Source organism: Rhinolophus ferrumequinum, chromosome 14, assembly GCF_004115265.2.
Source record: "Rhinolophus ferrumequinum isolate MPI-CBG mRhiFer1 chromosome 14, mRhiFer1_v1.p, whole genome shotgun sequence".
NCBI lineage: Eukaryota > Metazoa > Chordata > Mammalia > Chiroptera > Rhinolophidae > Rhinolophus > Rhinolophus ferrumequinum.
In genome coordinates this window covers 45,663,415-45,679,962 of record NC_046297.1, presented here as the reverse complement: position 1 = coordinate 45,679,962, position 16,548 = coordinate 45,663,415, and the positions used below count along the sequence as shown (strand labels likewise).

The 16,548-nt window shown below is 38.1% G+C and overlaps 1 protein-coding gene across 2 annotated transcripts in view; it reads left to right on the top strand.

Moving 5' to 3' along the window:
- The first annotated feature begins 2,718 nt into the window (after positions 1 to 2,718).
- LRP12 (LDL receptor related protein 12) overlaps positions 2,719 to 16,548 on the top strand; it is a 67,613-nt gene continuing 53,783 nt past the window's right edge. For both annotated transcript variants that reach the window (XM_033126675.1, XM_033126674.1), the window contains exon 1: positions 2,719 to 2,932. In XM_033126675.1, coding sequence (XP_032982566.1) covers positions 2,854 to 2,932 — 79 coding nt within the window. In that variant the 5' untranslated portion in view covers positions 2,719 to 2,853. The remainder of the gene's footprint in view (positions 2,933 to 16,548) is intronic.

Here is a 16,548-nt window from a genome sequence, read left to right as displayed (position 1 = left end):
CAGTGGACTGTTACCAGTACTAACCACTTTATATAGTTTTTATAGATTTCTAAGTGCTTTCTCATATTTGAGTTATTTGATATATTAGCCTAGAAGTCGGCATCTTGGTACTCAGCTAGTTAGATTAGATAAGCAAAAGGATAATACTGAATACCTAATCTGTGCCATGTTGCTTACCAATGTATGCTATTCCATTAGAATTAGATTTTGTATAAATAAAAATGTTCCCTCATGAATCATAAATATCCTTGGCTGGTGAACATTGAATTGCTGAGGCTAGTACATCAGAATGGATATTTATTAGATTCCTTCCAATGAGAAACAAAATACTTAGGTTTTGAAGGTAATAGACTCCTAGATCAACAATTTTCAAGATTTTATCTGAGCACCCTACAGATGTACAGGAAATCTTCCCTTTGCCAATATATCTGTGTGAGTCTGGATTTTCTTCATATACTTCAACCAAAAGAACCTATTACAACTGATTGGATGCAGAATTGATATAAGAATCGAGTGGTCTTCTATTAAGCCAGACATTAAAGAGATTTACAAAGATGGAAACAATGTCACACTTCTCACTAAGTTTTGGAAAAGATAATTAAGTTGTAATGCATTTATTGTAAATAAGTTTACAAATATTTAAAAAAAATTTTTCAATTTCTAAATAGTAAATATCAATAGATATGACCCATATAAACAAAAGCTCTTCAGAGTCCTCCCAAATTTTAAGTGTTTTTAAAGGGACCCTGAGACCAAAGAGTTTGAGAACTTGTTAAGTCCCAGAAGACAGGTCTGGGTGGATGAGCAAGTGTAGGGGTGGCAGGGGCATGAATGTACCAGTCAAGGGATTGATGAAGACACTGCCGTTTCTCATCTTGGGGAATGGAGAGGGGAAGATGCAGCTCACAACCTCCATTCATTTTGTTTGTGGCATGTTCCAAACACATCCATCATGGCAGTGCCATTTCTAGAAAGTGATCTCAAGAAATAAGCAAGTAGGGTCTAGAACCCTAAAACTAGGAGAGACAACTGCAGGTTATTGAAGAACACTGACGTTAGATGCTCCTTTTTATCAAGAGAGTGGAAAACATTTTTAGAGTTCTGGGGTTTTTGTTTGTTTTCCGGCTAGTACAAGATTTGTTAATTAATGGATTTTGTATTGTTAATATATATTTTTTTTATCTTTTGTTATACCATTTCCTGAAAAGGAACATCTCCCAGGGGACATATCAGTAGGGGACAGAGGGAAAGCTTAAAATGTACTTTCAAAAAAGTATGTCTTAAAATTTAACATTTACCTCCTATACACTAAGCATTGTGCCACAGAGTAAGTAGGCTGTGGTATAGGGGAAACAATCTTGAATTTAGAACGAGAAAATTTGTTTTAAATCATTTACTTGCTATATCCTTTTGGGTAATTTAATCTCTCTAAGACTCATTTTCTTATCTGTGAAATGTGGATAATAGTATTTCTCTCACAAGGTTGTTAGGAATTAAAAAGATAACCTATATCATAGGGTAGCATAGTGCATCGTAGGTCTTCAATGAATAGCTGGGAGACTGCATGTAAAAACCAGTGATAAATCCAGTAAGGGTGATAAGATTTGTAGGCAAACACTTTAAAAATACAAGGCGGAAGGTCTGGCGTGCCAGTGTCACTACAAATGTGTTTATTTACAAAGTGCTACGAAAATATGAGAGAAGGAAGGGTCACACTTGCTGGGATGGGGAAGATGTTTAGGGAAATTAGAGTGTTAAATGAACCCCGCACTCCCCCCACCCCCACCCCCACCCAACTTGTCCACCTTCAAGGTCGGCTCCCGCCGAGCATCTCAGCCCAGCTCCAACAACCCCCTACCCCCGTGCGAGGTCAAATCACCTCCCGCGGCTTCCACGCCAGACTGGAAGAGCTCCGCACTCCAGCCTTACTCGACTTATCCCGGGCACCTTGATCGCGGGTGTGCAGCCCGAGCTCCCCAGCAGGCGTCCACACCGACCTGCTGCCCGGCCGGCCGTCCTAACCTGCGCCCACCCACCCCGAGCTCCGTGCCGATATTAAGCGGAGGCATGTAAGGGCAGGGAAGCGGAGCTCCCAAGGTCCCAGCCTCCAACCGCCCACTCTGCCAGCATACGCAGCCCTCCTCAGCTTCCCAACTCGCCCTCACACCACGCGCAGGGGCAGCCCGGAGGCCCAGGACTGCGGCGGAGCTTCCCCGCGGGCCTTCGCTCTCCAGCCCCAGGGAACCCAGCGGCCCGCGTTCGCGCGCTCGCTCATCGATTGGCACTGCCTTGCTCCTCTGGCTCCCGCCGCGGGGAAACCGGCCCCTGACTTGGAAAGTCCAGCGGAGCGAGGGGCGGGAACCAAGGCAGGCGGGCCAGGGGATTGCCGATCGCACGGATGATCGTGGACGCCGGCTCCCGTTCGGTCTGGCGGGTGGCGGCGCCCGCCAGCCTGTGCAGTGCGAGGTGGGAGTCGCGCGTCCGCCGCTCCCTCGCCACGCGCCCGCGCGCTGGTCGCCTGTCTCTGTCTTCCCGAGGGCCGCCCAGCGTAGGGCTCGCACGCATCCCCGAGTGGAGCCGGCGAGCGGCGGAGGGAGGGAGGGAGGGACGGAGGGACTGAGAGCGCGCGCGCGGGCGGCAGCCCCTCCCCTCCTCCTCCTCCCCCTCCTCCTCCTCCTCCTCCTCCTCCTCCTCCTCCTCCTGCCGCCGCGGAGAGCGCTGGGCGCAGCCGGGGGCTCGGCGGCGGCGGCGGCGGCGGCAGCGGCGGCGGCGGCGGCGGCGGCGTCTGGCCCCAGCTCCTCCTCCTCCTTTTCCTCCTCCTCCATCTCCTCGCTCCCTCCATCTGCCGTGGTTATGGCCCGTCGCTGGAGCACAAAAGAGTCTCCGCGGTGGAGGTCTGCGTTGGTTTTGCTTTTTCTCGCCGAGGTGTACGGTAAGTGTCTGCGTCCCCGCGCCCCGCTGACCAAACAAAGCTGGGACGACCCTGGGGACCGAGGCCTCCAGGACAGGGGTTCCCCGGGAGAACCGGAGAGAGACCCTGGGCGCTGGCGGGACAAAGACCCGGCAAGGGGTAGACGCAGCGGAGGGGGTGGCCCTGCACCGAGATGCTTTGGTCCGCTCACCCACCTCCAGCCCCTCGGGCTGTTGAAGAGGGTCTTGGGTGTCCCGGCCGGTGGGGGATCCCCGTGGAGCAAAGGGGTGGCGGGCGGACTTCCCGACCTGGGCTCGAGGGCCCCTCGCACAAGCCATACATAAGAATGTATGACTGTGTGAGAAAGAAGGGGAAGTCTTCTCCGCCGCTGCTGGGACGGTCCTGCCAATCCCCGACCCTTTCTCGAGGTTAGGAAGTTCTCTCCCCAGTGAAATTCCCACTGCATCAGGCCTCCCCACCCCCATCCTCCCCACTCCTTGAAAAAGCAGCCCGCTGCTTTCTTCCCATCTCTGCCGAGGCTCTGTTGATCCTGGGCGTGCAGGATCCTGTTCCTTCCCCAGGAGCAACACGCGGGAGAAGGCCAGAAAATAGTTTCCAGCCCCACCTCAGTTTCTCCGTCTTAGGGCATACATGTCTGCCCTGACTTCTAGTTCATTTGTCATTTCATCCATCATTGTCCGCTGATGTTGTCACTGTTGCTTTATTCCAATCTGTGGATTGCGTTATTTATATTCCTTTGAGGTTAAGAGAAGGCTGAAGACTATTTGAGATAACTAAGCTTTTAATACATTGGGGTCCGAACAAGAGCTAAGGAATTAATTGGAAAGGACATTCATTTTTTGAGAGACTTAAGTTCCACTTCTGACTACACCGTTCTTAGTTTATCAGGTAAACATATTGGTGGTGTTTCAGAGAACACAGTTACCCTTGACTTTTTGGAGTGGTGCTTTGATTTTTTTCAGAAGAAAATAATTAGAAATTACCATTCCGTGGTTAAATTTTACGTGTAAAAAGTCAAAGTCGTTTGACACACTAATTCCACTAATGGTGGTGGTGATGCAGTTCAGTCAACATGTAATTCATGAGCAAGTATTAACTCTTTTGATAGCATTTATCTGTGGAATTAAATCTGATGGTAACTTTTAAAACCTGGGAAGTTACACTTAAGAATGTAATGAACTTCAGTTGAAATTTAATGACAGCCAAGAACTAGTATTTCAGTGTGGTTCAGAAGGTATTGCTCCCTGACTGATGATGATGATGATGATGATGATGATGATGATGATGATGATTATTTTTGTTTGGTGGTGAGAGGAGAGGTTTGGTCCACATTTGACATGGCACTTGCCAATGGCGTGACCAGGAAACCTGGCCCCTGACTTCTGATTGTTAGTGGCATCAAGTGGCTGTGATCTTGTGGGTTTGGGTCTACAGCAGAGGTCACTAAGCTATTAAGTTGTTTCTTCTCGCCTGAAGGTGGATATAGTTCTGCTCTAGGTTTGGTGTGATGGCTCAGGAGAGGAAAGAAAGTGAGAGGCATCTTTAATTTAGGGTGATTAAGAGTGTTCAGCTTTGTCTTCTATAATCAGAATTGAATTTTAGTGATGTCTGATCAGAATGGATGAATAAACAAGTTCTTTTGCTCTTCTCTCATTAAAACCTATGTCATTAGTGTTTGAACTAAAAGTCTTTTTGCCTCTAGAAATAAGAGGTTGTGAACCCCATAATTTGCCTTGGTACATTCTTTTGTACCTGTACACGAACCGACTTCCTGGTAGGTGCTTGTCAAAGATTTGTTTTTGGAATTTGTGTATAGTGGGGAATTGTTAGTAGGCAAAGACTGAAACTTATTTTTCTAACAATGTGGGACCAAACTATAAAACTAGCAAGTGATTATGCCAAGGGTTGATGTCTCAAGCCACAGCAAAAAAAAAAAAAAAAAAAAGGAGGTGGTGAGCCAGGCAGAACCTTAAAATGTGTGTGCAGAGATTGAAGGATCCCTTCACTCCACAACTGGGAAAATTTTCTTTATAGCTGCAGTTTTTGTCCTCTTCTGTCTCTGCATCCATGTGTGTATTTATATAGAAAAAAAAGCTATAACAATAGTATGGGGGTTTGCTTCCATAACAATAGTGTGGTTTGTTTAACTTGAATAGGCACTGGCTGTGATGCTAGTGGATTCCTCTCCCCAAATACCCATTACCCTGAGCCTTTTAAAATAAATATTAGTTGTAATTTATGAAACTGTCCCTCATAGATCAAGTAGTGGTTTTTTTTTTTGAGTGGCTCCAAAAATAATTAGAAAGCTCTGTTAAAAAAAACAAACAAACAAGTGTTCAGAGTAACTCTTAACACCCAATGAAGAAAAGCAGGTTGATTGGCCAATATTTAGGCAGTTCCAATACTAACTCTTCAGAGTGACTCTTTCTTATCCATTAGCTACAGTTTTAAATGGCTCCAAGTTATGCCTTGAATTTTTGAAACATTTCATATATCTTTGTTTTTAAAAAAAATCTTTGTTTGTTTTGATGATTATTCTCTACATCTGGCCATTTTAGTGGACTGTGACTTTCATATGTTACCATTTTAGTGGAATAACATGACTATTACACTCCAAGTTACTTTTCTGAATACCAAAGCCTTATTTGAAACTCTAAACTGTGATATGGAATACGGTTTGTGTTTTCTAGAAGTAGTTGTTCAAGGACCTATAATTATCTTAAACTGCTGTTATCTTAAACTGCTTTGAATGTTCTTGAGAGTTAATAGAAGGTAGTGGTTGTTTTGGAAGTTTGAGGACTAATAACACTAGTGGGAGCAACTGAACGTTGCTGGGCATTATTTTAGGTACTATAAGAGGAGAAGGTGCTTCTTCACAATTCGCATAGGATGTCTGGCTTTTATAAATGTATGAAGGTTTCCAAAATTGTCTCCTAGTCAATACAAGCTTTAGTCTGACTCACTTCTCAAGCCATAATTTAGTAATTATAATAGCTCCATTGCTTTATTCTTTTCCATCTTTTTTGTCTCCCAGATCAGTGTTTTCTAATGTTTGTTTTTTACTCAAACCCACCCTTAAAGTACATGTTATATTACTCCCAATCTACAGAACAAAGTAAAGTTTATGAAATAATACTTACTGTTACTACCTGTGATGCACTCTTAATTTTTTCTAGTCTTTTTATTTATCCTCCCTTATTTTACTTACTCTGTCTTTCTTCCAAAGCTTGCTGGTTTGAGCTCATAAAATTATTTTTGGATCCACTAATAGATCACAATCCTTAGTTTGAAAAACACTGCCCTAAACGAAGCCTTAAAATGTAATTTAAAATGTTTGTTATAGTTGTATATCATTTTACAATAGCCTTGAATAGTTGCAGATGGTTAGTTTTTGGTTAATTGCTTCCAGAGCATTTGGTAGCAGTAAGAACTCTTCCTGGCATATACTGACTGACCTGTGATAAATTCTTCCTTAAACTGGTTTTCAGCTTTTTATAGTTAAATGTCTTTGCTATACACAGTATTATTCTAGATCTTACGGTAGCCTGAAATGTTCTTTTCATTCTTGCATTTTATATCTAATTGGTACATCTTTTCCCATGAATTTTATGGAATATTCAGTAGATTTTGTAAATTTTCAGTTTAAGGATAGACTAGAAATTCCAATTTTAGAAAGGTAGTAGAAATAACTGGAACATGAGAAAAAAATTAAACCCGATTCCAATTACTTCTAAAAAAGTCAAGCTTGATTACATAAAATATGTTGAGTAAAATTGAATTAATTGCTTAACATAAACTCTTCCTTGGGTTTAGAATCTAAATTACATCCATATCCTAGGGAGAATATGAAGGTAGGCAGCACATTCCACAAACTTCTAGATGGTTTTCATGTAGAAAGTATAAAATGACCCTTTTCAGAGTAATAACTATGTCCCAGGAAGAGTATAGAGGAGATTTGAATGATGTATGGTAAATGATTTAGAAGGTTCCTAGAAAGTAAAATCTTTCAAGAAAACTTAAAAGTGATGTCAGGCTGAAAAGTGAACGGCAGTTAAAGAAAATGTTTAGAAAGGAAAGGCTGACTTTTGTGGTTAGAAAATTTAAAGCTTATCGAGAAATTAAGGGAACAATGAGATCTTTTTGTGTTTTTGATCTGAGGTGTTTTTTTGTGATTGGGTTTTAATGTTTTTTTCCTTTTGTGAATGATATTACAGTTTAAAGAATGGAAGGTAAAAAAGGAGGTAAACGCATTTAATATAGATGAGATTTATATAGATTTAGGCAAATAGAAAATGTTTTTATTTCAGAATTTTAGAATGAGTATTTAATCCTGTACTTGCAGCAAGTTTTTATAGGTAAATGAAGGTTGTTCTAAACTTAGGAACTGAAGTTGAGTTAATGATCTCCAATTTCTAAGGTCACCTTTCCCTCCTATTTCTCCTCTTTTTCTCCTCCTCCTCCCCCCCCACCCCCCGCATGATTTTTGGGAGGGGTGAATAATAGATATACACTACTTACTCCTGTTTTCTCAGGTAGAGGACTAGATCCTGCAAATATAATACAGGTTACCAATTTATTTGTTCAGATGCATGTCATCAGTCTTTCAAAGTAGATGCCAACAACAAATGTGTATAAAGATAGATCTATGTAGAGATCTATAGATATATATTGTTAATTTCAATACGAAATTAGCGTAGGGAATTCTCACTGTCTAAGCTACAATAGAAAGATGGAAAGGAAACCAACATTTATTAAGTTTATATATAACATTAAGTTCGGATACCGTGCTTGGTCTTTATTCATTGCCAGTTAATCTTCATTTGGTCGCATTTAACATTCCTATGTAAGGCATTTATCCCTTCTGTATAGAAGAGAAAGTTGAAGCTCAGAGAATTTGTGACTTATTTAAGATCAAACCACTAAGAAGTCATAGAGCCAAGATTGCAATCTAATCCTTTCTGTCTCCTCACTCATTCATTTAGCAAATATTCGTTGAGCATTTGCTTATGTCAGGCACTGTATAAGGCACAACTACCTGATGGACATAGTTTCTGCCCTCGTCGGGCTTACAGTCTTGTGAATATGTTGTAATAAGCACTCTAACAGAAACAAACAAGGGGCAGAGATAGTAACGGGCACAGGGTAATTACTGGAAGGTTTATTTGTCAAGGAGACTTTTCTAAGACCGAAAGGATAGCTAACCATGTTATGATTGGGATAAGAGCCGTGCACATGGGAGCAGTGCGTGAAAGGCCCAGAATCAGAGATAGCTGATGTGGAAAAGCTGGTACACGTGTTGCAGTTAAGTGAATAAAGTCAGTGTACCGTGATTCCCCAAAAATAAGATCTAGCCAGATAATCAGCTGTAATGCGTCTTTTGGAGCAAAAATTAAAATAAGACCGGGTATTATATTATATCATATTATATTAGACCCGGTCTTATATTATAGTAGAATAATACCGGGTTTTACATTAATTTTTGCTCCAAAGACACATTAGAGCTGATTGTCCAGTTAGGTCTTATTTTCGGGGAAACACGGTAGCTGTAGCACCGTGGTCATAGGGAGAGTGACAAGGTAAGGTAGGAATCTTAGGAAGGAACTCAGGGCTTTGAAAACTATGGCAAAGAGTTTGGGTTTATTTTAAGTGTAATTATTAAATAGGTTTAAGTGACAAAGTGTGACTTCTGTTTTAAAAACCATCGTCGCGTTTCCCACTGTGGGGGATTGTTGTGAAGTAGGCAAGAGTAGAGATGGGATGTTTAGGTTTTGGCTGTAATCCAGGTGAGAGACACAGGAGCTTGGACCCAGGTAGTGGTAGTAGAGATCGATGAGGACGGATTGCCCTTTCGATAGGGAAGACAGGGGTACTTCCTCTCTTGTCACAAGAGGGAAGGAGGAAAATACTGGTGCAGGTGTACTTAGGTCTGCAGGTTTGGGGGTGGGAAGACCGAGATTTCTCAAAGTAATACGACATGAGGTCCTCAGGTGAGAGTGAAGAGAAAGGATGAGAGATTGAGAGTGATTTCTGTTTCCACAATTCAGTAGAACATGTCAGATGCTTAGGAAGGTAAGTTTCCTTTATTTCATCTAGAAAAGAGAAGGCTAAGGACACTCAATGCAAGAAGGGATACTGTGATGAGTAGTTGTGCAACACATGAGAGGAAGGGTGAGGATTTAAGTTACAAGGTGGGAGGCAGTCTACGGAGAACTCCATAGAAAGGCAGTTCTAAAGACTATCATTTTTGTCAGTGAGGTAAGTATAGAATATAACTTTCTACAGTGTTTTAAGAGTGTTTCCGGCAGGAAGCAAAGGATGGGATAAAAAATAGATTTTAAGGACTTTTTGCCCAAGTTCAATGCCTTATACCTCTAAGTGGTCAATAAGATTGCTTTATGTCTCAGAAGAGTCAAGCATGCATTGGTAGATTAGAGGATTGTAGACATTTTGTAAAAATAGAGTTACCTTTTTTTCCTCCCTGGTTTGTGTCCTTTGCTTTACAGAAGATATAACTTTAGAAAATCCTGAAACTTCAAAATAAATTAATCTGACAGAACAGTTTTCTAGTTTTCGCTTAAATATTTTTTATTAGTTTCAGGTGTACAAAACAATGCAATAGTTAAAGGGTGATTATTTCACCCTTCACAAAATAACCCCCTCCCTCAATCTATTGCCCCTCTGACATCGTATATATCTATTATAATTCTATCGATTCTATTCCCTATGCTATACTCCATCTCCCGTGACTGTATATGTATTAAATTATAGTTGACATACAGTATTATTCAGCTTCAGGTGTACAGTGCAGTGGTCAAGCATCTACACCATCCATGAAGTGGTCTCCCTAATATTCGCTTAAATATTTGATAACTCACTGTCCTGCTCTGTTTGGTGAGGAAGTGCAATTGTTTTACACTCATGTTCTTACCAATGAGTGAGAGCAACTTGATACCTACCTTTAATGCACTTACATTTCAGTTTTTAGAGAAATGGGAAGTGGTGCTCATCTTTTAATATTGAGATTAAATGGAGCACTGTAAGATGTTTAGTAGTTAGAATTTGCCTTTCAAATATAAGGAAAGGGTAAACACTTTCTTATCTGATTTATTTTCATTGATTATTAAAGTATCTTTTAGGTTTTAAGTTAGTAAGTTGCCGAAAAGATGAATCTTTGTATCTGGTATATTCTGAAACAGAATTCAGTTTCTTGAAATTATAATTGCCTGTTCCAGTGATACTAAAATCTTTTACCCAGAGTTAGAATACAGAACTCCTTTATAAGAAAATGCCTTATTTAAATCCTCAAAATAACTCTGTAAGGTAGGTGTTATTATTAGAAGAAATTGAAGCCTTGAGAGCAGTGATTTTGCCTAAGGTTCACATCTCTCTACTGGGGTTCTCTTAGTGTATAGGCCCATTATTTTTTGTCAACATTATTGTTACAACCCCTACCTAGTCTTGACTCTAGTCTTGTCCTGATTCAGTTACATCACACATAGCAGTAGCCAGAGTGACTTTTTTAAAGTACAGATATGATTACGTAACTTCCTTGCTTAAAACCCAACAGTAGTCCCTGTTCTTAAAATACAAGCGTAACTCAGTAGGCCCTTCATGATCTATCTGGCTAGTTTTTACCTTTCTTGCCTCTTGTCACTGAAAGCATGTCAGTAAACTTGCTGTATTCTGTTAAACTTTGGAAGGGTCTTGGGGATTCCCAGGAGTCTACTGACCATATTTTGAGAATAACTTGCTGCACGATAATGGAAAAAAACAAACTACTGGTATAGGTAGCATGGATGAATTTCACATGTTGATCAAAAAAAGTCATTCACTAAATTATAGGTACTGTATATTTACAATCTAAGAAGTTAGAATGCAGGAGAATAGTTACCTATAGGAGGGGTAGTGATTGAGAGAGGTACTAGGGTAGCTTTTCAGCTGCTGGTTATATTCTATTTCTAGTTTACACAGATACAGTTTTTTTGTTTGTTTTGTTTCATTTTGGTGATAACTCATGGAATTGTAATAAAGTAATAAAACTTTTTTTAAAAAAGATCAGTGTTCAATAATAATATCCATAAAAGGTTTTCCGATAATTTAGATTCTCTCTAGTGTTTTGCTTTTAGTTTTTGTTCTATGATTTTTTCTTTGTGTTTGATAATTAAAAACATTTTTTAAAACTTTGTACTTTGGAAAATTTCAAACATATTCAGAAGTTAAGAAACTAGTGTAATTAACCTGATAAACCCAACATCCAGCTTCAACAAATGATCATTATATGACCAGCCTTGTTTTATCTACACTTCCATTTCCTCTCTAAACACAAATGATTTTGAAGCAAATCCCAGACATCTAATCTATTCATATTTCCGTATGTATCTCTAAAATGTGAGACCTTTAAAAAAAAGCAAAAGCTTAAGCCAAATACCATTATTACACTTAAAAAATTAACAATTCCTAATTATCGTCAAATATCTAGCCATGTACATATTGCCCTGGTTGTCATATAAATATGAATTTTTAGAAATTGTTTGGATTAAGGTCCAAATACGATGCATACACTGCAATTGTTGATATCTGTTAAGTCTTTAATTTAATAGTTTCATGTCTCCTTTTTTTAATTTAAATTTTAAGTGTGATATTTGCTATAGCTTTATGGTATTCTTAATCAGATTGGAGATATTTCTTATATTCCTATATTAGTAGGTTTTTGAGAATAGGTATTTAATTTTGTCACATAAGTTTTTTCATTTCCAAAAATGATCATAAGGTGTTTATGAGCACCAGAGTTATGTGAGTGAAACATACCTCACATAATGGCAAACATAACTGGCTGAATAAATTCATTTATCCATGAATAGAGCAAATTACATTTGTGTGATTACTAATGTTGAACTATTTTTTGCATTTATGGAATAGGCTATAACAAGCTGGTAATGGTATATTATCTTTTAATCTGCTGGAATACATTTACTAATTTTTTTTTAGACTTTGTGTTCTTATTTATGAGATCAGTCTATAGCTTTCTGTCTCCCTCCACTCCTTTTCTTTCTCTCCCTGTCTTGTAAACTAACATCCCCTCTCCACCTGCCTGATTTTCATAGCTGTTAATCCATTATTTCAGATACACTTATAAGCTTTCTTTGTTGATTTGTGTGGTTAGGAACAGTATAGAAGATACTAGTGTGCCAGTTGTGATTGTTTTGCCTTTTAAGATTAAGAAAGAAGAGTGTTTATGAACTGTACAAGTACTATGATAGGAAATCAAAAATGAACAGCTTTGTTGTGCTGACAGGAGAAATGTTATTCTGGTGTGGTTAACCTTTGTTTCACTAAGGAAGGTTATGGAGGTGAGCCTGTAAGTAGATCCCTTCTTATGAATGGGCCTTATGACCAAATAAACTAATAGGATAACGTAGTGGAGATGGATTGGTCCCATGAAAAGTGGAGTCTGAAGGATTGATCTGGGGTGGGGGTAAAATGGAGATGCTAAAGGAACCCTGAGCTCAAGTCAAAGGGTACTCTATCAATTGAGTGTTTCTAGTCTGCTGGGGATGACATTTTAAGACCAAACTTATTTGCTCAAAAGGTAACAACCCCAAGAATTAACCACAATGTGGCCCCAGTAGAACCTAAACCATGACCTACTTAGCAGTGTCGCTAACATGATTACCTGTACATGAGAGCATTTGCCCTGATACAAAGGATGGGAGATGAAAGGGAACCCTACTATTGGTGCTACTGGCGTGGAGTCACTATTCAGGGTTTGGTTTCTAATGTCAGTGAGTAAGGTTAACATAGATCTTTTAAAAATCCCTTAAATCGTCTTCAAGTCCAGTATGCGTGTTTTGTATATTTAATGCCGAATAGCATAGTTTCATTATGTGCAAACACCCAGTTTTCTCCCTAACATTGGTACAGAAATTTTTTTGAGCACCCGATAAAATGGTTGTATTTAGAGGCCGTATGAAAAATATGAGTGAGAATAGATAAAATTACGTAAGTTAAATCTGAATAGGATTCCGCTCCACATAACTTTTCTCTAGTGCATTACAAAAGGGACTGAGTGTTTTGATTGATGTATGTGGGTGTGTGAGAATTCAAATTACAATACGTGATTTATCCCTGCTTTTTATTTTGTGAGTTATTTTACTTATTTGTTCTTTTATTCCTTGACATAAGTAGGGGGCTAGCTACAAAAAAGTATTAAAATAACTGAAGTTATGTTTCTTAAAGGTTTGTTAGAATTCTATCTTAAAACTATAAGGGAATGGTGCTTTGGGGGGAATAACTCTATATCTTTTCAATTTCTACCTCTTTGAGCCAACTTTGCTAATATACTAAGTTACATTTTCCTAGAATATTGTCATTTATATATGTATTTCCATATTTGCCTTAAAGTTATAAGAAATCTCTCAGACATATTTTCTACATCTGTGATTATATCACTATTGTCATTCCTAATACCTGTCTATCTGTTGTTCTTTTCTTGAACACACTTATCACAGGTTTCTCTATTTTAGGTTTTCTCTAAGAAATCAGCCTTGGTTTTATGTTTACTGATTTCCTTCTTTTCTATTTTATTAACTTATTATTTTAACTTAATTTTTTGGGGGGAGGGGTATTTTGTTTTTCTAGTTTTTATGGTGGTCAATAGTTTATTTTTTTAATTATCATACACTAAAACTGACTCTTCCTTTGGTATACAGTTCTGTGAATGTTAGTACATGTACAGATTTGTGTAGCTTCCACCAAAATCAGATACATTATCTGAAAGAACTCCCTTCTGCTATTCCATTATAGTCACACCCTCTCCACACCCATAATCCCTGATAAACATTCATCTATTTTTTCATCACTAGTGTTTTGTCTTTTTGTGGATGTCATATAAATGGAATTTCACAATATGTAACATTTGGAGACTGACTTTTTGTACTCTGCCTAATATCTTTGAAATCATCCATGTTATTACATGGATCAATAGTTTATCATTGCTGATCATTACTGATCATTATGGCCATTGTATGGATGTACAGCTGTTTGTCAGTTCACCTGGTAAAGGGCCTTTGAGTTGTTTTCAGTTTGCGGCTGTTATAAATAAAGCTACTATGAACATTAATTTGCAGATTTTTGGGTGATGTGGTTTTATTTCTCTAGGGTACACTCTTACGAGTTGAGTTGCTGGTTCATGAGTTATACATACATATATGCTTAACTTTTATAAGAAACTGCCAAAGCATTTTCCAGAGTGGCTGTACCAGTTGCACTCTGACTAGCAATATGTGCGAGTTTCAGTTGCTCTGTATCTTTCCAAGCACTTGGTATTGTCAGTATTTTTTATTTTTGTCATTCTAATAGGTATATAGTAATATCTCATCTGATTTGAATTTGCATTTTTATAAGTAGCTATGGATCTTCATCATCTTTTCATATACTTTTTTGCCATCTTATATCTTCTCGGGTAAAGGGTTGAAGTCCCCCTTACCCATTTTTAATTTTGTTGGTTATTTTTTTACTGTTATGAGAATGTGTGTGTGTGTGTGTGTATGTGTGTGTATATATACATTTCCCCCTTCAAGTCTGCAGATTGTGTTTTATACTCTTGACAGTGTCATTGGAAAGCAAGTTTTTAAATTGGTGAAATTCAGTTTGTCATTTTCTTATTTTATGAATTGTGTTTTTGGTGTCATTTCTAAAAAGTTTTCACATAACCCCAGATCACAAAGTTGTTTTTCCTTAAGTTTTAGAGTTTTATGTTATACAGTTAGATATCCATTTGAGGTTTTGTTTTGTTTTTTAATAAGATGTACAGTTTAGGAGGAAGCTCTAGTTTTGCATTTGAATAACCAGTTCCAACAGCATTTGTTGAAAAGACTATCCTTTCTCCACTGAGCTTCTTTTGCCCTTTGTCAAAAGAAACATCAGGTGGTCATATTTGCATGGATCTTTTTCTGTACTCTATTCTGTTGCATTGATCTGTATGTATCACTTTACCGTTACGACACTGTCTTCATTACTATAGCTTTGATACTAAACCTTAAATAGGATAGTGTGATTCCTCCAACTTTATTCATTTTTCCAAATTGTCTTAACTACTCTAATTCCTTTGTCTCTTCCATAAATTTTAGAATCAGCCTGTTTTATCTGCAAAATATCCTGCTCAGATTTTGATTGGAGTTGTGTTAAATATAGATCACTGTGTTGAGTTTTCTAATCCATGAATGCAAGATCTCTCTATTCATTTAGGTCTTTAATTTCTTTCATTAGTGTTTTGTTGTTTTCAGCATACAGACGTATGTTTTGTTAGATTTATATGTATTTCATTTTTTTGGAGCTATTGAACATGGGAGTTTTAAATTTTGGTTTCCAATTGTTCTTTGCTTATATATATGAAATGTGATTGACTTTTGTGTGTTGATCTTGTATCTTGCAACCTGAATAAACCTCCTTATTAGTTCTAGGAGTATTCGTGTAGGTTTTTCTGGAATTTTCTACTTAATTATTTCATCTGTGAATGTTGATATGTTTAATTTTGTCTTTCCAAACTATGCCTTTTATGTCTTTTTCTTGCTTTATTGCATTGGCTAACACTTTCAGTATATATGCAATACAAGTGGTAAGAGTGCTTGTCTTGTTTCCCATCAAGCTAACGGTAGAAACTGTTTCTACTATTAAGTACATTAGCGTTTTAACTTTTTGAAAAGTGCATTAGTTTCTACTATTAAATACATTTGTAGATACTCTTTATCAAGTTGAGGAGATTCCTCTCTATTGCTGGTGTGCTGAGAGTTTTTATCATGAATGGATGTTGTATTTTGAAAAATGCTTTTCTGCATCGATTTATATTATGTAATTTTTCTTTTTAGAATGTTAGTATAGTGAATTACACTGATTAATTTTTGAATGTTTAACCTTATATTTTGGCAATAAACCACTGGTCATAGTGTGTTATTCATGTTTTGTTAAATAACAGTTTTATACCATGAAGTTCAGCCTTTTTAAGTGTACGGTTCAGTTGTTTTTAGTATGTTCACACAGCCATGCAACCATCACCAGTATCTGTCTAATACCAGAATATTTTCATCAACCAAAAAGGAAACAACCCTGTACCTATTAACAATCACTACCCATTTTCCCTTGCCCCTAGCCCCTCGAAAACACTAATCAATTTTGTGTCATTAAGGACTTGCTTATTCTGCACATTTTATATAAATGGAACCATACAATATATGATCTTTTGTGTCTGGCTTCTTTCACCTAATACAGTGTTTTCATGGTTCATGCATGTTGTAGCACATGTGAAGTGGTATCTCCTTGTGATTTTGATTTGCATTTCCCTAACAAATAATGATGCTGAGCTCCTTTTCATGTATTTATTTGCCATCTGTGTATGTTCTTTGGAGAAATGTCTAGTCACATTTTTTGCTAATTTTTAAGTGTTTGGATTATTTATCCTTTGCTTGTTGACTTGTAAAAGTTCTTTACATATTGTACATATTAACCCTTTATCAGATAGATATATGATTCACAAATATTTTTTCCCATTCTGTAGTTTGACTTTTCTACTTTCTTAATGGTGTCCTTTGAAGCATAAGTGTTTTTTGATTTGAGACAGT